Source organism: Ostrinia furnacalis, unplaced genomic scaffold, assembly GCF_004193835.3.
Source record: "Ostrinia furnacalis isolate ACB-3 unplaced genomic scaffold, ASM419383v2 OfSCF1299, whole genome shotgun sequence".
Taxonomy (NCBI): Eukaryota; Metazoa; Arthropoda; class Insecta; order Lepidoptera; family Crambidae; genus Ostrinia; species Ostrinia furnacalis.
In genome coordinates, this window is record NW_021131538.1 from 281,622 (window position 1) to 303,066 (window position 21,445).

The 21,445-nt window shown below is 38.4% G+C and overlaps 4 protein-coding genes across 4 annotated transcripts in view; 1 reads left to right on the forward strand and 3 right to left on the reverse strand.

Moving 5' to 3' along the window:
• The window catches only part of LOC114352247 (sex peptide receptor-like), a 281,000-nt gene that overhangs the window by 206,612 nt on the left and 52,943 nt on the right, over positions 1–21,445 (reverse strand). The window lies entirely within an intron of this gene.
• Positions 1,548–4,987, forward strand: LOC114352263 (bifunctional protein GlmU-like). Its single transcript, XM_028303792.1, has 3 exons — positions 1,548–1,652; positions 3,749–3,877; positions 4,420–4,987. The coding sequence occupies exons 1-3, from the start codon at positions 1,639–1,641 to the stop codon at positions 4,808–4,810; spliced, it is 534 nt and encodes a 177-aa protein (XP_028159593.1). The 5' UTR covers positions 1,548–1,638; the 3' UTR covers positions 4,811–4,987.
• Positions 10,980–13,078, reverse strand: LOC114352260 (uncharacterized). Its single transcript, XM_028303786.1, has one exon. The coding sequence runs from the start codon at positions 12,924–12,926 to the stop codon at positions 12,126–12,128; it is 801 nt and encodes a 266-aa protein (XP_028159587.1). The 5' UTR covers positions 12,927–13,078; the 3' UTR covers positions 10,980–12,125.
• Positions 13,999–18,629, reverse strand: LOC114352262 (translation initiation factor eIF-2B subunit epsilon-like). The gene is made up of 3 exons (XM_028303791.1): positions 18,588–18,629; positions 18,354–18,485; positions 13,999–14,670 (listed from the first exon to the last, which is right to left on the reverse strand). Exons 1-3 carry the CDS (start codon positions 18,599–18,601, stop codon positions 14,178–14,180), a joined length of 639 nt encoding a protein of 212 aa, XP_028159592.1. The 5' UTR covers positions 18,602–18,629; the 3' UTR covers positions 13,999–14,177.

Genomic DNA, 21,445 nt, shown 5'->3' on the forward strand with positions numbered 1-21,445 from the left:
ACATACCTTTCAGCATCTTTGGGAAGCAAAAAAAAAAAGATAAATCCGGTAGATTTCTTTTCGAATTTTAACACCCGAACGCCGCACAATATTTCTTTCTCTTTATGTCAATTTTTAAATAATACTTCGATCATAGAATTATAATCATACTACAACGCACGCCAGCGTCCTGACGGGCGCGCGCGTGACACTCGACTGATTTAATACCCGCCGGCGGGGCGCTTCGCTGTAGGTAATTATCGGATGTACTGCGCGGAGTGAGCCAGGCCTGGTAAAATGTCCGGCCAAATGAAACCAACCCTATCTGTAAGTTTTTTACTTTAAACCTCTGTAAGCGAGATTATTATAAGTAGGTGGTAACATTTCAATAGACAGTTTGTTTACTGATAAACGAAGCGATCATGTGCAATTAATATTACCTAGTAAGAAAAAAGTTCAAAATAGCCAGACACTCAGGCAAAGCTGATTTATTTTCACTTATTAAAAAAAAAATTGTTTGTTTGCGCTTAATTTTTTTTTTCATTTTTTTTTTAGGATAGTACATTAGTAGAGCTAACCTCCCCTATCAGTTTGATTCACCCATTCTGGGACACCCTGTAATGAGAGTAACTACTCCCAAACCTTCGTGAGTGACACTGCTTTAGTGACAAACCTCTTTAACTATGTATCTATAAGTGAGAATAACATTCAGGTCCCTTGGATTCTCGCTTACCCAGGTTCGACCTTATACGATGATAATTATGTATTTCAACACAACGTATCACTTATTTCATGTTACCTAGGTAGGTCTAGGTACCTACCTTCCAAACTCATTGCAAAAACAACAACAGAGGAAAAATTTATGACTAACTCTTGATTACCATAACGTCGCCACTACACTACTCGCGAAATTGATCGAAGAACTCGTAGATAATGTAAGCACACACTTCACTTGTGCTCTTCTTCATTATCCTGAACTCTTGGGTTAATAAGACCACTTCAAATAAGTATAGGAAATTTTCTCTAGTTTTAGTTTTCCTAAGCATGTTTTATCAAAAAAATAATCCGAAAGGAACTGAAAGATATCAAAACGTTCAAAATGTGTGGCTGTACACAAGCAAGCACTATAGGTACACGAGCCATTGTTCTCTTTTATGATAAGTATTGTTAATAATAAGGTTACATTTTGAAATAATCACTGATAATGTGTTTAATTTACCACTTTTACCTCACCTGTCGGTAATTATTCATAATAACCGGTTATTATTCATAATTTTCAATTTATCACATTAACCGTAACAGATATACAAAATTGCGTACACGAGGTGTGGATAGGCGTTCGGACTTCGGCTAACTTCGTCGATAGCAGTCAAAGCTAGTTGTTTAGTTGAGGCTTAAAGCGAGATAAAGACGCTAGACGTGAACATTTTGCTAAATCACCAGATACTGAGCAAACGTTATCAATCCTTTTTTCATACGCCACCATCGGTAAGTTAAAAAGAGATAAACAGTTGTTTGTCATTAATGTCCATTTGGTGTAATTTAATATATTATATTTAAAGCAATTTTTTATTTACCTCAGTACGGCTCCAGTTATTTAGTATAACATTAGAATCGAACCTATTAACATCGAAGTCCATTGTTTTTTTTAATTTAATAATGTTTTCATTTTGGTAAGTCGCTATCTGTACCTACCTACTGTGTGATTATCATAATAAATTAGCTAGTGAACGGGACTATTCCCACCTCTCGTTCCTACCGCTGCAACTCCTGTGTAGCCAGGATCTACAGACCGCCAATTGGCATAGAGATAGTTAGAGTCCCGGGAAAGGACATAGGATAGTTTTCATCCCGGTTTTTGAAACAGGGACGCGCGATAAAGTTTTTCTGTGACAGACAAAATTCCACGCGGGCGGAAAGCTAGTAGAAAGAAAAAGATCGAAGTTAAGGTTCGACTTCCCTTTTTTGCAAAGCAATAGCTTAGTATCTACAACTGGGAAAGTATGTGATAAATACGCGTCGCCACTAATGGCAATCGGGATTATTTTTCCAATCCTCAATGGTGACAACCGGTAAAAGATGTTTCAGTTGATGGTGATTCAGTTGATTTCTGTAAAGATAATTGCGTGTATTATTAGAATACTAAACTCTGATTTTTAATTCGACGGAATTTTGACATTTCAGAAGTGTTTCCAACATTGAAACATTCCCACTAAGGATGGAGAGCATTTTCACAAATTAAAAAATAATCCTTTCTTGAATTTAAGGTTTCACTTAAAAAACTAAGGCTTAAAAATGTACTGATCATTTCAAAATGGTTATTTGAATTTTTATTATCATATTTTAGAAGTTACAAAAAAAATTGGGAAATTATTTTTTTATTACTGGACTCCCTGGCCAATAATCCATGGGTTACAAACCTTTTTTATGAAAATCCTTTTGTTACTAAAATCTTAGCTTCATAAAATAAAAAATTTAACAAGATGCCAATTAATTTTATAATCCAAGTTGATTATGATGACGATAATGATGATTGATGATCAATACATTTTTCGTTTATGTTAATATGTTGTTTTACTGTGTTAAAAACACGTTTTTTTATATTTAATCTCTAAAATGTACATAATAATTAGTGTACATTGAATTCACGAAACAAACAATAGTTCATTCTTGTAAGTTGTAGTTGATGAAATTTCATTTCATATTATTTATTAATAATTCAAAGCCAAAAAAGGCTTATTACATCTGAATTGTCAAAAAATGACAGCTGTCAGAATTCCGTCGAATTAAAAATCGGACTATAGCGTTTTTACCATGCAGGTAACTTTCGGAGGCTCGTAAATAAGATCATAGTTACAGGGTGTCCCAAAAACTATTGTCAAGCCGAAGCCCAAAGGTAGAGCAATGCCGTTCTAGTTCTTTTGAAAAATAAAGGAATGTTTTCTTTGAGCTTTTCTATCTACAGTATTAAGAGTAGGTACTTTCCCTCCAGGTGGCATTACACAATTCCACCCTGTATACTGTGTTATATGTATACGAGCCTCAGATCCTGATGGCAGGTACACTCAGCATCAAATAATTCGCGACACCCAAAGCGGCCAAAAAGTTGACAACCTTAATCCAATTCTAACAGACGAACTTTTTGGTTAATTAGGGTGACCCGAACTACACTGCAGGTCATCACAAAAATCGACCCTCCCGCGACAAGCACTTTCAAACGTAGATGTGCATTCCCACTTCCCACAAATGTTGGCACCATTTGAAAACCTATTACTAAAGTTCATTAATTTCATTAAAGGAAAGGTTTTTACCCCAAAAATGTGTCTTTAGAAGGATCCAGAGTCACTTCTTCAAAAAATAGGTAGATACGCTTGAGCCAACTTTTATGGTTTTAATACTGTTAAGTTGAGATTATTCGCTATCCATCTGTTAAAGAGGACACGTGAGATCATTATTTGGTTTTATAACCATAAAAATTGGTCTAATTGATCCCAAAAGTGAGCCCAAAGTTAGGTCTTTTTTCAAGTCACATTTATAGTATAATATGTTAATCGTTTATTAAGAAATTAAATGTGTTTTTCTTTATGGATATTTATTGGGCTTTCAAATAACACCAATATTGTTGAGGCACCATAATTGTGTCAGTAGAAACGAGTTTTCCTGTAAAACGTAGGTGGGCCGATTTTTGTGATGACCTGTGTAAGTATTACACGCTGACTGTACATGGTAAACGCGCTAGTGTAGTAGTTTAAATTGTTATTTGTTCTAGTACTGCCGTGAACAGCTTGGGTCAGAGTGGGCCACCTTGTCTGACCCCCCTCTCTATCAGGAAAGCATCTCCCGTTTCCAGCATCCCACGAGCGTCACATTGGTCGTATATATTTCTGATTGTGTTTACGTAAGTATTTTTGATCCCATGCTCTTTTACTTTACCATACAAATTAATGTTTGAGGATATCGAAAGCCTTTGAGTAATCTATGCTATAGTCTGGTCCTGGTGTTGCTGTTGCTCGCACACTCACTGCGGGCGCCCGTCCCACAGTCGCGACCAGCAATATAATAGACAATGTTGACACCACCACTCAATTGACGTACTTTTTAAAACTGTCAAAACGAAACTCCCGATTTTGTATGGCATTACAAGCAAGTGACGTCACTATTTTGTCAACTCAATCAAACTACTTTTTTCAATTTTACAATGCGAACAAAAATCGTAATTTACAGGTAATTTAACATGAATTAAGTTTTTAAGACCAGAATGAAGGGTTTTTTAAAACAGTTGTGGTTTCGAATTATTGGGGTATGGTGTCAAACTGTCTATTACGCGTGAGCGATAAGGATGGGTAGCTTGGGGTCATTGGACAAAATTCTACGTGCTCGCAGACCAGACTATAGCTACCTACATAAATAAATAACTTGAAACATTTTCAATGATTTCAGATCATGCTGCCTAGTCGAGGGTGCGTCTGTTGGCGCTGGAACTCACATTGGTAGCAATAGTATGATTAGTCCAGATTCCCGTATTGGGAAAAATTGTAATATTGGCGACAATGCCATTATAACGAATTCACGAATTGGTGACGGTTGTACCATTGCAAGCAACGCGGTTATCAGAAATTCACAAATTGGCAATGGTTGCAATATTCGAGAAAATTTCGTTATCACAAATTCAAATATTGGGAACGCTTGTACTATCGCTAATAATGTGAACATCGTGGGCAGTCGTATTTTGAACAACGTCGTTATTGAAGATAATAGCAAGATTACGAACTCGTTCATTGACGATAATTCAGTCATTCCAGTTAATTCTGTAGTGATAAATCAACAGTAATTGTTACCTTTAGGCTAAAAAGTTAGAAAATAAAATTATTAATGTCACAGAGTTGGTCATGAGTACGGACATTAAACTGAAACACAAGCGCGCCACCTAGCGGCAACGATAAAATAAACACTAAGAACTAAGTGAACTAAAATGTGTCTACTTATTATTAAAATTGTTCAAACACAAGTGTTATTCTCATTGATATTGACGATCCGAATCCGATATACAGGGTGTCCCTTTACAACCCGATCGAGCTTACTGCGCATCTCGCTGGAATGTTCGGGAAGCTTCGCGAAATTCTCACGTCCGAAATACCGCAGTGTCTCAAGTCAAAAGTATTTGACCAGTGTGTGTTGCCAGTGATGGTGTATGGCTCTGAGACGTGGTCGCTTACTATGGGCCTCATAAGAAGGCTCAAGGTCACCCAAAGAGCGATGGAGCGTGCTATGCTCGGAGTTTCCCTGCGTGATCGAATCAGAAATGAGGAGATCCGTAGGAGAACCAGAGTGACTGACATAGCCCGCAGAATCGCTAAAATCAAGTGGCAGTGGGCGGGGCACATAGCTCGAAGAGCTGATGGCCGCTGGGGCAGGAAAGTTCTTGAGTGGCGACCACGAGCTGGAAGACGTAGCGTGGGCAGGCCTCCCACTAGGTGGACCGACGATCTGGTGAAGGTCGCGGGAAGTACCTGGATGCAAGCGGCGCAGGACCGGTCTTTGTGGAAATCCTTGGGGGAGGCCTTTGTCCAGCAGTGGACGTCTTTCGGCTGAAACGAGGTCATCTTCATAGAAACGCCTATTTTTTAAATATCGGCAACTAAAAAGTATCATCTAACAGCTAACTTACGAAGTTTGACCTTTCATCATCAGCTCACCTAAAAAACCTGACAATACAACTTTATGTACTACATACGTACCTAAAATATTTAAAGAATCATTCTCCAACTCTTAACCGTTAAGGAGTTTTACCTTCCATCATCACCTCATCAACATTAGATGATGACTACCAGACGCATATACTTGAATAACTTTAGAATAAATATGAAAAACTTCCCATCATCAGATCCTGACTTGGTGCAATGGGACCACCTCAGAAGTGTACCCTATTGCCAATTTTTTTTTGCCAAGGAACCCTAATTGATTATACTTTTCCTAGCGGAACCCCCGTACTAATCCGCCCGCACGCCCTGCCCCTCCCTTGTGCGTAAACAAGTCGGTGCGAGCGAACAATGTCGGTCACGAAACGTGGGATAATATTTTTTACGGAACCCTTGCGGCCTTTCCACGGAACCCCAGGGTTCCGCGGACCACCATTCGGGAACCTTTATCGTTAACCGGTGTTTTTTGTATGGAGTTTGACAGATTTTTGACGTTTGTCAAAATTAAAGTAACATGATGCAACCTTATTATAGATGACCCACGCTGAACTGTCCCGCCAAACTCAATGACAGGGGGGCGCTACCATCGTTCAACTTTATGGTTTCCAACATGGCAAAAATCGGAACCAGCGATTCGGTATTGACGGTGGCGCCCCGCTGTCAATGTCATCGATAGGACAGTTCAGTATTTTGGAACTATATTTTAATTGTGAAAAACATAATAAAAAATACGTGCCAAATATTTTCTTAGTTCTGACGGGCAAATAATTTAAATTTTGTCATCTAGCTACCCTATTTGTTGTAGTGCACCCATCCTAATTTTTCCCTGTGCTGCTAGCAAAAATTTTTAATTGCCTTACGATTACTAATGTAAGGAATGAATTAAATAAAACATTATCGTAACTTAATCAATTTAATATGATTAAAAATATCTATTACGCGGTGTTTTACGTCAGACACGCGAAACGACACAGGCGTCATTTGCCACGAGACGACCGTTCGCCACGACGCGACGCGTCGCGACGAATATTTAAAGCCACGATAGCCGAATGGTGAAGGGGTCGGACTGGCCGACTCGTGATCCGGGGAACGCGGGTTCGGTCCCCGCCGCCGCTCGACTATCGTGGTGAGCTCACTCGTGATACAAGCATATTTAGCTTTATACGAGGGGCTAACGGGACTATTAAATGTATGTTAAATAATAGTAAATGAATGTTAAAAAGAAAACAAACCTATGTACGCAGCAAAGCAATCGTAGTTTTTTTAAAGGTTCGGCCAAATCAACGCGTGCAGCCGGAGTGCACAATAGCGATGGCGATCAGATTTAAACGCATTGATCGCCATCGCCATCGCGCACGCAGGCTGATTGCGTTGGGTTGGCTGAATCTTGTCTAGCAGCGCGATCCAAGATCCTTTGGCTCACATCTCGTAGCAGCATGACAAACTACCCTCACCGCGTCGTGTCGCTGACGTCTCACAACGCGATGTACACAATAATATTCAGCCTTATCCATATACTCTATCATTAATATAATGAAATAATGTATACTCGTAATACGTTCTCTGTAATAATTCAAACAAATGTACACAAGCAGTGGTTTCATTACATTTCATAATAAAATTAATCGCATAATGTGTACATTCAGACCCACCAAGGCGGAGCGGAGAAGTTTCGGGCCTAGGGTACCTACTGTTTTGAATAGCATTATACTGTTTTTCACTAAATTATACTTTTTACTGTTGAACAAAAATAAAGTATACAAAATACTGTTTTTAGCAAGCATCACTAGAAGTAAATGCACAAACATTTAGGTAGGTACGCGATACACCGATTTGGTATCGGCCTATTCTTCATACAAATTAAAATCGGGCCCAACTAGGTACTGGCCAACTGAAAGTCTAGGCTTAGGATTAAAAACCGTCGGAAAATATTGTAAAAGCAGTAGAACCACGATTTTGCCAATGGTACGTAAATAACTTCAACAAAGTTACAGGGTTTTTGAGTCATATATGTATATGACATCTTCTAGTTGCGAGATTCAAATGGAATTAATGAGGGCTATCGTTTTTATACTTAACAGTTGGCACCCCTGGCGATTGACAGGACCTTACTCTACAGTGGCGCCATCTTGATGAGTGCAAATGCGATAGTCCTCCTACCACTTTAGTGCTAACCAGTTGGTGCCACTGTCTTCGCTACTAGCAAGTGACAGGACCTTACTCTACAGTGGCGCTAACTGGTGAGCGCTAAAACGATGGCCCTCATTGCGTTTGGCTCTTCAAATAAATAAATTATTTTGCCTCCATCATTATTATCACTAAGTATCATTAAGGCTGAATTGCACAACCTAACTTTGACCGTAACTTTAACGATAACCGGTGCTTTTTGTTTGGAGTATGAGACTTTTGATGTTTGTCAAAGTTCAAGTAAGATGGTGAAACCCAACCTTATTATAAATAAAAATAATACTCATATAATTTTATTTCTTATTTAGCAATTTCTGCTTCTTATACATTGATTGAAAGGGGGCGTCCATAAATTACGTGAGACAATTTTGGCTATTTTTCAACCCCCCCGCCCCCCTTGGTGAGATTTGGTGAGATTTTGCCTGACCCCCTCCCCCACCCCCAAATCTCACGTGATATTAAAAAAAATCCGAAATTTAATGGAATCCGAAGTTTTGGAGTAATATTAAACATTTTTTTTGTGTGCTTTAACGTTGTTGCTAACGAGTGCATCAAAAAGATATATAAAGTTTAAGATTTTAGTTCTTGAAAGTATCTGCTAGGGACGCTGTACAATCATCATACATTTAATGTAGGGGAGAGTTCGGTATATTGTACCGCCGGGTAAATTGTACCACCCTCATATTTCGTAAAGTATTTATTGAATGTCTGTAATTGCAACACTCAGCGATACACAACTAAATTCAATTAATATCGGCCATGTGGTTTTTGCCGTGACAACGAACACGTGTGTTTTATTTTGAAAAGTATTTTTTCATTGTTTTCAAGTAATTTTTGACAATGCATGTTTAATTTGTAATTTTGTTAAATTTAATCACAGAGTGTTTCTAATATATTATTTAGAAGCGTAAATTAGTGTGGATTACAATTATTTGAAACATTTTTCGGTATTTATAAGCTATATTTTTTACCGATTTTTTAAAAGCACTATCACCTAGTCGGCTAAATTGTACCACATCAAGTTGTATGTGGGAGTGCGCACACTACGCCGATTCGATTTGGCCCAGTAGCGGCGTAAGGGGGGGGCGGTGGGGGCGGTCCGCCCCGGGTGCCAAGCATCAGGGGGTGACACAAGTCGCGCAGATTAGTACTCACTGGCACATCTGCATGGCAAATCTGCGGTCTATGTCATGAAAAGGGGGGGGTGTACGACTTTGTCTTCTTCGAATCCTGGGGGGTGCCTTAGGACTTATGACGGGGGGACAGGGGGGGTGATCGGGATCGGGTGCCAACCCATGCTACGCCGCCACTGATTTGGCCGATTCTTCATACAAATTAAAATAGCCAATAGGGCACAACTATCGGCCAACTAAAAAGCAACGGTGTGCGCTTACTCTTAGGCTCGCCATACATGGACAGCTCGAGCAGTTAGCCAGTGATGAACATACACGTACTCTTGCAGTCATAGTCAACAGCTTAAAGCTGCCATTGATAACTGCTGGAGCAGTTAGTATTAACTGCTCAACATGTCACAAGCGCGTGCGACGTGGAATGAAGAGCTCGAGCAGTCAGTGTATACTTGGCAACTGCTTGACAGCACGATGAAATTTCAGTGCTGCCAACCACACAAAGCAGTCACAACTGCATTGTGTACAGTAGTTTGCTATGCAGTCGCAGCTTGAAGCCGTCGATACCACCTGCTTCAAGCTGTCCGTATATGGCGGGCCTTACAATAAACACGGACCGCCGATCTCTGTCCTCTAGACCCCTCGCTGTGAACCAGGTGCCTAAAGATCTTGTCCATTGGAAAGTTAGAAAGTTAGGCATGCAATGTAGCGTACATTTATGCACCCTAGTGTGTACAAATTCAGAGTGCATGGTTTTGCGACAATGAGTTTTCATTTTTAATTACTTAAAGCTATAATATTATGTATTGGGATTGGCTGAGTCCAGCAGTTGTGTTCATTCATCCCTTACATAGTAGAGGTGACTTATGCCTGTGTGGAATGGTATAGAACCTGTGTGGAATATTATTACTGAGGAAACAACAATGCTATCTTTAACTGTTGACAAGCACTGTTGGCTGTACACTTTTAGCAGCACCAGTATTCCAGTCATGTGAAAGCCATGTCATTTCATGGCCAGGGCTATTGCCCTACTGTCACACATGCTAGATATCTGAAGTTTTGTAAAAGCTACCAGTCTAAATAGACTGTTTAGCCAGATTTACTACAAGAACTGGCTTTAAAAATTACTTTAAATTTCCAACTTTGATCTCCGGAGCCTTACTGGCTGGTGTAGCATTATGAAGTCCAGATCTGACTTCATAGTGCTGACACTCAATATATTAGTGCTTCAGCAATGTACCTGGCAGTCAAGAATATACTGAGCAGGTGTCCCTTTTGGAACTTTTTAGTTGTTAAATTGGCAAATAAAGTTGTCACTTACACACAATGTGTTACATTTTGAACAGATAGAAATGGCTGCCACAGAATTGGTCTAGGTCCTAACCTAGAGCATAGCACACGCTGAGTGGGTGCCATTTTAGTTCAAAATTAAATAAGTTATATACACTGATCTCTGTTGTATTCTTACCCCCTTAATAATAAAAGTTACATAGTTGTTGAACACTGTTTTAAAATGACATTTCCATACTAAATGTCACTTTAAAACACTATGTTCAATCAACGAGCGTGTAAGTTAAATATTAGTAAGTGAGGATTTAGGACTAATTTTTTTTTTCTTTCTTTCTAAATCCTTGGAAGTAANGCCCCCAAAGAAAATGACTAATGGCTTTTAAATTCGCCCAAATGTGAAAACCGCAAAACAAATAACTTGATTAAAATAAAGAGATGGTCAGGGACATATTTATTTATTTATCCACTTAAACCATTTTATAAGTTGCCATTAAATCTTCAATTTCTCCAAAAGTACCACCCGTTCGCGCTAGCCGGTCCGTGGAATGCGCGTCCCCTCCCCCAACCGCGATTAAACGTAATTAGTTAGTGATTAAATGCAATTAATGTGTCTTATTTTACGCAAATACACATTTTTTATCAATAATAATAAATAAATTTTTTTTTAAATATAGTTTGCTAAAGTTATAGACGCTTTTCTTCGAGTGACGTCATATCGCCAGCGGCAAACTTATCGCGAACGGATAGTACCTGACCTATAAAGACAAAATTAATTCAAGCTTTTTATCTTACTACATACTAGCTCTGCGCCCGGTTTTCCCGAAAATTATAAAAAAATTTATCGCCGGAAAAACTATCCTTTTACTTCAACGAACATTAAAAAAAAAGAATTGGTAAAATTGGTCAAGACATTGTTGAGTTATGTGCTTACCAACACATTTTGCGATTCATTTATTAATATAATTTATAAATGCAAAAGTTTTTATGGACGTTTCACATAAAAACTACTGAACGGATTTTGATGAAACTACAGTGTTATTGTTAATAACTCATATCATAATAAGCTAGAATTCAGCCATTAGCCGCTAAGCCGCTGGCAAAAGCTAGTGTAAAATAAATTGCATATTTCCAATATATTTTGTTTCATAAAACTAGGTCAGGTACTTTTGAAGATTGAAGATTTTCTAAGCAACTCTTTGCTTTACGGTCCAGTGCAGTGTGATAAGCGCGAGTTAGCATTGAATATCGTTGCTAGGGACTGCGTAAAAAAATTACATTAAATGTATGACAGTTTTACATAGGCATTGACATTATAAATTATCTGTATTGTATAACTTGTTGGCGCGTTGGACTTTCTGTGAGCCTTCAAGCAGATTATAAATAAATAAATAAATAATGAAATAAATAAATAAATAACAGATTGTACAGCATCCCTAGCGGATACTTTCAAGAATTATAATCTTAAACTCGCACTACTTACTTTTTAGGTTTGAAAAATGCTCACCTAAAGTTTTTTAACTGGGAATTAAAGAATGCATTGACTGTGAAAAAGTTAGATTTATAGATACTCCGTCTGATATTCAGTGGATCTGATTTTTATACAGTCATCGCACAAAAACTGTCAACGTAGTTTGTATTATAAAATGACACTTATGTAAGAATATAGATGCAGAATATTACTCTGGTGGTGTAAATAATGTTAATTTAATTAAACCAAATCGCAGACTTGGATGTAACCTACTTTTAAGTCTCATTTCATAACACAGACCAAAAATATTATTCGACAATTTTTCATCTTAATCATACTTTTTACATTTATTACCGCTAAAATTCTAATCTAGTATTAGTATGACACTGAAGGAACATGCTGCATCATATTCGTGTAAACGCAATGATTTTCCATCGGTTTCATTTGAGGCATGGGCGGATGAGGCATTACGTTCGGAACTTGCTGCGGAGGCGGAGGCGTTTGCTCCGGAGGCTTTTTATTTTTCTTCTCGCACTTCTTGAACTTAATGCCGAGCTTATTCAATAATATTAACCTTAAAGACTCCTTGCCACCCTTAAAATTGAGTTCGTTTTTGGCAGATGCCAATATTTTACCTAACGTTGGGACTTCTTTACGTAGGGAATAACTGTTCACTATGCCCCTTAACGCACACAGTTGGAAGTAGTCTAATTGCACTTTAGTTTTTCTAACCCGTTTCTTTTTTGGACCAGTCATTTTTGTTTGAGTCGCCTCCGCTCGCAAGCCGTCCCGTTTGATTCTTTTGATTGTACTTTCTGATAAGCCTGTCGCCGCGCACGCTCGCTTGACAACATTCTCCACGGGAAAAGCGTAGCCTCTATTCTGTTTCTCGCTCTCAAAAAACTTAATAACTTTGAATATTATTTCCTTCGCTTGACCGTCGATCGCCTCTTTCTTCTTCTTATCGGACGACTTCAGTCTTTTGACCTCGCTTGCCGGCGGGGCAGGCTCTGGATTCGGCTGTACCGGTTGCTGCACTGGCACCAATTGCGTCATAACAGGCTGTTGTTGTTGTTGCATCGGCACTAACAAATTCAACACAGGAACTTCATGAATATGTTGTTGTTGAGCTTGGTGCATTACTTCGTGTGTCGTCATTTTTGCGGTTGTTATCATACAATCTCCGACTTATCAGTGTAATAGTCAACTTTACAGTCACAGTTATACGTTATTTACTTAATTTACAACATTGGCTAGCGTAAAACATAATTACGACCAAAATCAAAATAAAATTACGAAACAATCAACAGACCAGCCGCCATTAAAATAATTTGACAGCTGTATACAGATTATATCATGAAGATAGATTACGAAAATACGAAGAGCAGGAAAACTACAAAAACCGCTTTCCGCATAAAGGTTATAACACACATATTAACTTCGAAAGATATCGTATATCCGGGTTTCCTTTCCTCCAGCGCGTATTTTGCCCTACACAATGTTGACACAATGGAGCCTTTTAATAAGTCTAAATATTATTTTACTCTTTGAACTCTAATTTTTGCAATTTATTATACAGATGGCCAGCAGGTAAATGAAAAAGTATTATTTCATTGTATTACTTATTTATTTAAAGGCACAACCACAGAATACAAATCAATAAAATTATAATAATGATAACTTACTAGGTTTCACATTTTTCCTGTGAATGTTACACACAGCATTTACGTATGTATGTATATGTTACGGTTAATGTGATAAATTGAAAATTATTAATAATAACCGGTTATTATGAATAATTACCGACAGTCGCGGTAAAAGTGATAAATTAATCACATTTAACAGTGATTATTTAATAATTCAACCTTAGTACTAACAAATTTAATAAAAGAGAACAACATCTTCTGTACGTGCTCGTGTACAGCCAAACTTTTGAACGTTTTGATATCATATATTAATATAATTTGGCATAATGAGTTTGGAATGTTTCTTGCATAATATTACTTTTCCATGATGCCTATAACATAATGTTTTGATTTAAAGTGAAAAATAGGTTACGGTGCGGCGGGGGTGGCCCTTGGGCCACCCCTAAGACGCCTTTTTAGTTTTATACACACATAAATGACCTCATATTAATCACATTTACCAAATCATGCGGTAATTATTCATAATAACCGGCGATTATTCATAATTTTCACATTTATCACTTTGACCGTAACATATACATAATTTATTAATATTACACCAAACTGACACATCTTAACTCCTACAAAAACTTAACGGCAATTGTCTTTTTATGTAACACCACAACCAAACTAATGGAACAGGGATCAAATAACTATTTTTCTTACCTTCTTTCTTATTTATCTTAAATAATAATTATTATTAGCCCAGGGCCTCACAAATTAAAGATTAAATCTCACAGCATTATTGCGAGCGATTTACTACTATAGAATTTACAGGAATGACAACGTTATCGCCTACAAAGGAGTTAATAACCTTGCTATTGACCATAATATTAACATTATTCAAAATTCGGCTTCCCACGACATTTACATTGTTTCCAATCCTACAATAGTTCCCAATATTTGAATTTGAGATAATCACATTGTTTTCAATATTACAACCGTTCCCAATATACGAATTTGTGATGGCCTCGTTGTTAGCAATATTACAAGCGCTCCCAATATGCGAATTTGTGATAACTTCGTTATTCGCAATTTTACAACCGTCTCCAATATGCGAATTTTCTATAACTACATTGTTCCCAATAGTACAATCGTTCCCAATATACGATTTTTTGTAAATTATATTGTTGCTTCCAATATTACAATCGTTCCCAATATGTGAGTCTGGGCTAATAATGTTATTACTACCAATGTGAGTACCAGACCCAGCACTTTCGACGAGGCGGCATGATCTGTAAATCATTGAAAAGTGTTAGTAAGTAGTATAATCAGTAATAAAAAATGCCTTCTCTGTTAGTAACCTAAAAAATATATTCTTACCCCTGGGCCACACAAATCGCAATATCATTCGGGCGACATTGATTTGACAGCTGACAGCGCTGCAGCGGAGCGAAGTCTTGCGAAGTTGCGTGCGAATATGCAAGAAAGCAGCGAAATACGCAAATTGGTTGGCTACACACATCGCGATTGCGCGAATTTTCGGGTTTTCGCGATGTGTATAATGTGTATGACTCAGGGGTAAGCATAATAATAATGGTATGCCATAGGTCAAAGGCTTTTGATAGCCTTAACACAAATTCGTATGGTAGTCTTATAGAATAAATAAATAAATAAAAGGTATTTATTTCAGGCATAGCCCATAAAAGTGTTAGTAACAAAGGTCTTATAAACTATGGTTAGTAAATCACACAGTAACCTAAACACAATTAACGAACGACAATTTGGTGTCTTTAGTAAGATGGACGCGTGTCCAGTGCTGCATGATGGCACTGTCCACGTCCAACCTCGCCGCGACACTCTGCAGGAGGCTGTTGGAGCTGCCACGCACACGGTGGATCAGGGACGCCATGCGCTTTCTTAAAATGGCAGCAAAGCTATCTACTCGAGCTTCTGCCAGCATCCCTGATGCACTGCAGTATCGTCGCAGCCCCATCAACATCCTGAATGCGTCATTATACTGAGTGCGCAGGGCCCTGTATGCTCCTTGGGTGTAGTTTGTCCACAGGCTGCACGTGTACAGAGAGTTACAGTAGGCTTTAAAAAGTGTGATCTTAACCTGTTTAGTAGATACATCGCGCAAACCTGCGAGCAATCATATTAGCCCTAACACACAACGCCCTGCGCTCCCGTTCTAGGTCTAAGTCATCCTTGAGCGACTCAGTGACCCAATGCCCCAGGTACTTAAAGCTCTGCACTTGTTTCAGAGGAGTGCCATTGAGCCTGACAGATGGAACCCTGTATGACTTGTTTTTAGCCTTAAAAACCAGCAACTCACTCTTGACCGTGTTGTACCTAAGACCGTGGCCCACCGCATATCGCTCACAAATGCTCATCAGTTTATTGAGAGCATTGATCGATGGGCACAGCAGCACCATGTCATCGGCATAACTTATATTGTTGATAAAACTCCCATCAATAGAACAGCCAACGCCGGCACCGCTGAGCTCAACAATCAACTCGTTCATGTACAGGTTGAAAAGCGCTGGTGAGCTTATTCCACCCTGCCTCACTCCACATTCCAAACTGTACACGCTCGAGTGCTCCCCAGACCATTTAACATAATTCTGTTGGTGTGAGTACCAGTACTTAAGAATTGCAATGTACACCTGAGGCAGATCAGTTTCAAGAGCAAGCTTATTCCACAAGATATCATATTGAACCAGGTCAAATGCTTTTGACAGGTCCAAAAACACTGCATAAACCGGCGTGTCCCTCGCCGTGTAATACTGGACAGTCTGCTTGAGGCATAAAACAGCAGCTTCGGTAGACAGACCTGGCCTGAACCCAAACTGGGCGTCATGTAGTTTGACACAGGTACCCATCTCCAGGTCAAGCTGTCTGTCCAGTACTTTGGCTATAATGGTCGCCAATGATATTGGCCTGTAATTGGACCTGTCACTAGCATTCCCAGTTTTATTTTTGGAAATAGGTACAACTATAGTTTTCAACATGTTGTCTGGTAAGTAGCTGTGGTTCAGGCAAAGTGAGAAGAACATTGCCAGAATACGTGGTAGATGCACACCTGCATATTGCAGGTGCTCGATACTTAGATTATCTTGTCCAGGTGATTTACCTCTGCTCATCCCTCTCAATACAAATCGAATGTCCTTTGCCCCAATCAGAACTGACTTATAAATAGAAGAGGCAGTTGTTATCCCAGACAACCCCACCACCGGCTTAACTCTGAAATGGTCTTTAAACATTTCGGCTATATGTGAGGGTTTATTTATCCCCTCTACACATACTGGAGGACTTGGTTTGGGTGTGTTTCCAGAAACTTGTGAACTTTTTATGCGCATGACTTATAATCAAAATATCCATTTTTATTTGCAGCTCATTATTTTGACACCATTTTAGTTTGGCTTTAAAAACATTTCTAGAAACACGCCTCCTCTCATAAACATACCCATCTCGAGGCTTGTTGTATTGGCTCCGTGCACGATTACAGCGCCAACTAGCGTCCACAACTTTGTGGGGTCTGTCACATTGACATTTAGGTCGTATATTTGTGAAAAAATATCGAAATGAAAAAATAATAAATATTTTCGACTAATAAATTGTTGTGATATCACGATTTGGGTGGAAAAAAGGTTTTGAAATCATTTTGGTCATTCAAATCAAATGAGATAAGTCCTAAAAGTGTGTTTAATTTTGATTGTGTCAGGGTTTGTATACTTCATTTAGAGTTGTAGAGGAAGGATCCTTAGACATTTTACACTGCGCTTCTAGTCCCAAACTAAGCAAAGCTTGTACTATGGGTACTAGACAACGGATATAAACATACTTAAAAACTTTTTTTGTAAATACGTACTTATTATACATAGAAAACACCCAGTCCAATACAAACAAATATGTTCATGCACACAAATGTTTGTACTGTGCGGGAATCGAACCCGCTACCTCCGGAATAGTAGTCCGTTTCGAACCACTACACCAAACGGCCGACAATACAAACCTAGCATTTGAAGTCTCGCATAATATTGTATTTAATGCACGTTGAACTTTCTTCTCTCACTCTCTCTCATTTTAATTAAATTGTTATTTAATTTGAAATCTACCTAATCAATTTAATTTCAAAAACCACTTACAATAGTGTTAAAAATCTAGATTTTTTATAGATTCAGTAAAATAATAATATTTTATGTAATAATATCAAAAAAATGTGATTTTAAAATAAATATAGTTCCATATTTTACTGAATTTTACTAAATCAATATCAACTAAACACACTCTAGTCAAGTGTAAGTGGTGTAGTAGAAACTAATCGAGTATAGTTTGGAGATGACTTTTTTTACTAAGCTCCTCCAAACTATACACGATCAGTACGCAAAATTCGTGTATAGTTTGGAGTCACAGACGTACAAACAGGCACTACAAAATATACACGAGCAGTTTCCTATGGGTGCGTTCTGGCCATGTATAGAACGGAAAGACGCGTAATTGGACCTGTCACTAGCATTCCCAGTTTTATTTTTGGCAATAGGTACAACTATAGTTTTCAACATGTTGTCTGGTAAGTAGCTGTGGTTCAGGCAAAGTGAGAAGAACATTGCCAGAATACGTGGTAGATGCACACCTGCATATTGCAGGTGCTCGACACTTAGGTTATCGTGTCCAGGTGATTTACCTCTGCTCATCCCTCTCAATACAAATCGAATGTCCTTTGCCCCAATCACAACTGACTTTTTTAAAGTAAGTACTATCATTTTTATTTTTATAAATAGAAGAGGCAGTTGTTGTCCCAGACAACCCCACCACCGGCTTAACTCTAAAATGGTCTTTAAACATTTCGGCTATATGTGAGGGTTTATTTATCCCCTCTACACATACTGGAGGACTTGGTTTGGGTGCCAGTCTCTTTGTGTGTTTCCAGAACTTGCTGGAACAAATAGAGCAAAGGATCCAAAATACTTACGTAAACACAATCAAAAATATATACGGCCAAAGTAAAACTTGTAACCGGCTGGAATTTACGGGAGATGCTTTCCTGATAGACAGGCGGGTCAGACAAGGTGGCCCACTCTGACCCAAGCTGTTTACAGCAGTGCTGGAACAAATAATAATAAGTTTAAAATACTCGACCGGCCGCACCCCTAACCCCAGTTTTTTTACGTAACAATACAAATTATACTTTTTTGGCAGTTTTTACCTAAATGAAAACATTATTGCTAATGCAACAAATAAGTGAAGGCGCCGCGCCGTATTGACATTGATCTGTATAAAAAAGTTGCTTTATATCAAAATAATCGACACATTAACGACAAACATCTGTTATCTCTTTTTAACTAACCAATGGTGTTTAATGAAAAAAAGAAAGATAAATATGTTCAGTAGGTACCTCTAGTAAATGCTCATTCTAACATTTTATGTGATGCTATATCTCTCTTTAAGCCTCCGCTACACTACTCGCTTCGGTACTTCGGACCATATCCACACACTCGTGCAACACCGCGAGGAACTGTCACTTCTCCGGCTTGAGGGCTGCTGCACACTAGATAACATGCGTGGCAAGAAGAGTGGCAATGGTTCGTTTCAGCCGAAAGACGTCCACTGCTGGACAAAGGCCTCTCCCAAGGATTTCCACAAAGACCGGTCTAAAATCAAGTAGCAGTGGGCAGGGCACATAGCTCGTAGAGCTGACGGCCGCTGGGGCAGGAAAGTTCTTGAGTGGCGACCACGAGCCGGAAGACGTAGCGTAGGCTGGCCTCCCACTAGGTGGACCGACGATCTGGTGAAGAGTGGCAATATTACAATACAATCAAAAACCCATAATCGCTTACCTTAACCCATAAATACTTTTGACTGCTTGTTTGCAGTCAAAAATGGTGTTGACTAACGCCCTTGGTAAAAAAAAACACTTTTGACTGGAAACAACTAGTTAAAACTGATATTGACGGTTTACTCGTACATCGGTCAAAACCACAGTCAACCCGACTCGAGTCCTCCCAGAGACTCGCAGAGACTACGCGAGCGTGTAAACACGCATTTCGAAATTATGTATCTTTCCGAACACTTCGTCGCATAGTGTACCTGCGCCATAACGGCGGCAATAAGTTAGTCATTGGTTAGTCATAAATTTTTCCTTTGTTATTGTTTTTGTAACGAGTGTTTTGTTTACATGAAATTAAGGTGCGTTGAGTTGTGTTGAAAGCCGCCATCGCGTCGTGTGCGTCAGAACCTCGGGTTAGGTGTCAAAAAATGAAACTAAAAATGCTCTGTTATTTCATAGTGACTTAATAGTATTTGATAAATTGGTAACGAAGCAAAAAGATTTTAGTACCTATTTCTACAAATATAAAAAACGTGGGGACTTCTGCTTGCTAATCTGTCGGGCTATGTCAGCGAGCGACTTTAGTTCGTCGTTTACGGATCTCCTCATTTCTGATTCGATCTCGTAAAGAAACACCCAGCATGTGCCTACGTAATATTATGCTCATTGATAGCCCTTTCCATTATGGCGGCATAGACAATGTCCAATTTGTTTGTTGCAGTTTTTAGAAAATATCAAAAATGTTACAAAACAAAATAGGATAAGGAAAGGACAGCAATTATTGGACGATTGTGACTATTCAGAGGTGTGTTTTATTTATAGGTGATCAAAGAAAACTAAAATAATAATTTAACTGGAGTCCACTTTGATCACCCAGGTCATCTTATCCATGGGTGATCAGGACACCAAATTGTTGCTTGGAGTCCACTTTGATCACTTGGGTTTGGGTGATCAAAGCGGAATAGACTATTCCTACACTATGAAGGAAATTGACCAAGACGAAGCGCTAGATCGTACACGTACAGTATGGGCGAGTTGGGCGACGCACGGCGAAAGTATCCAAGTGCATGTTTACATTATGGGTCTCGATCAATTTCCCGCATAGTGTACTAGGCGCCAATAGCTTTATGCTTCTTTATGAGGCCTATAATGAGAGTTTTATTCAATGTTTATTATAAAATACAGTTGACTTAGTTACTAATTTTTATTTTATTTATTAAAATACATGTCATATACCGAGTACAATCATAGAATAATTTATGACCAACAATAAATACAGTTTTAACCTAGATTGTAATCCAATAAAAATTGGCCAAATGCGTGTTGTGCCATGCGCAGTGTAGGGTTCCGTAGTTGTCCGTCGTTAACACAATATTATTTCAGAAGCAAGCAAATTACTTCATCTAAAGTCACTTTTAATATTTTCGGGTACTTCTCATTTACACTCAAATTTGATGGTCACACAGTAATAGTTCATAAACGGTATAAGTTAGAACAATAACTTTCAAATCAGATGATAAAATATCTATTTAGCTACATACAAAATAAATTTTATCGTAATAGAAGCAAAAATAATACGAAAAAATCACATGAAACAAACGATAAAAAACGGGGTCATTTTTCGCGTTCTCATCGTGTCACACCTTCGGTTGCAATGAAACATTTGGTTACTGCATTCACAATTTTCATTCAATTTGTGTGTATCATATACTAAAATCATCGTAATTAAATATACTTTCCACACAACAGTCAAAAAAATATCTTCTTATAATTATTTTGAATTGAGAAAGCGAAATACGTTGGTCACACGATTTTAGGTACCTAAAATTTTGAGTAATAATACAAAATTGCCGTTAAACCGAACACCAGCAACCAATCACAGCATTCTATTCGGTTAACGTCAGTCGCGCTTCGACCATTGGGGAGGTGAGATAGGTCGATCGTCGCTCCGCGAAAAAAATACGTAACTTTTTGTGATTATCCATAGACATACCGTCGCTTGCTTGAACAATATTTTCTACCTCTAAAATTTAAACAATTTAATTGAAACTTTGCCATTGAAAACTCAACATGTTAGACTTATTTGTGTAGTATTCAACTTGAACCGTTAAATTCAAATTTAAGGATAATTCATAAAAAACTAAAATTTTCGTCACCTTCGTGGCATCACCTTCGTGGTGTTTTATACACGAAGGTGATTTTAGGCCACGAAAGTGATTTCTTGCTTTGGTTTATTT

Excerpts from the sequence above, each read along its gene's own strand:
- LOC114352263 (XM_028303792.1), top strand. Across the intron at positions 3,878-4,419 it reads ATATTTCTGATTGTGTTTAC|ATCATGCTGCCTAGTCGAGG; the intron begins GTAAGTATTTTT and ends CAATGATTTCAG.
- LOC114352260 (XM_028303786.1), bottom strand. The coding sequence starts at position 12,926 with ATGATAACAACCGCAAAAATGACGACACACGAAGTAATGCACCAAGCT.
- LOC114352262 (XM_028303791.1), bottom strand. Across the intron at positions 14,671-18,353 it reads ATATTTTTGATTGTGTTTAC|ATCATGCCGCCTCGTCGAAA; the intron begins GTAAGTATTTTG and ends AATGATTTACAG.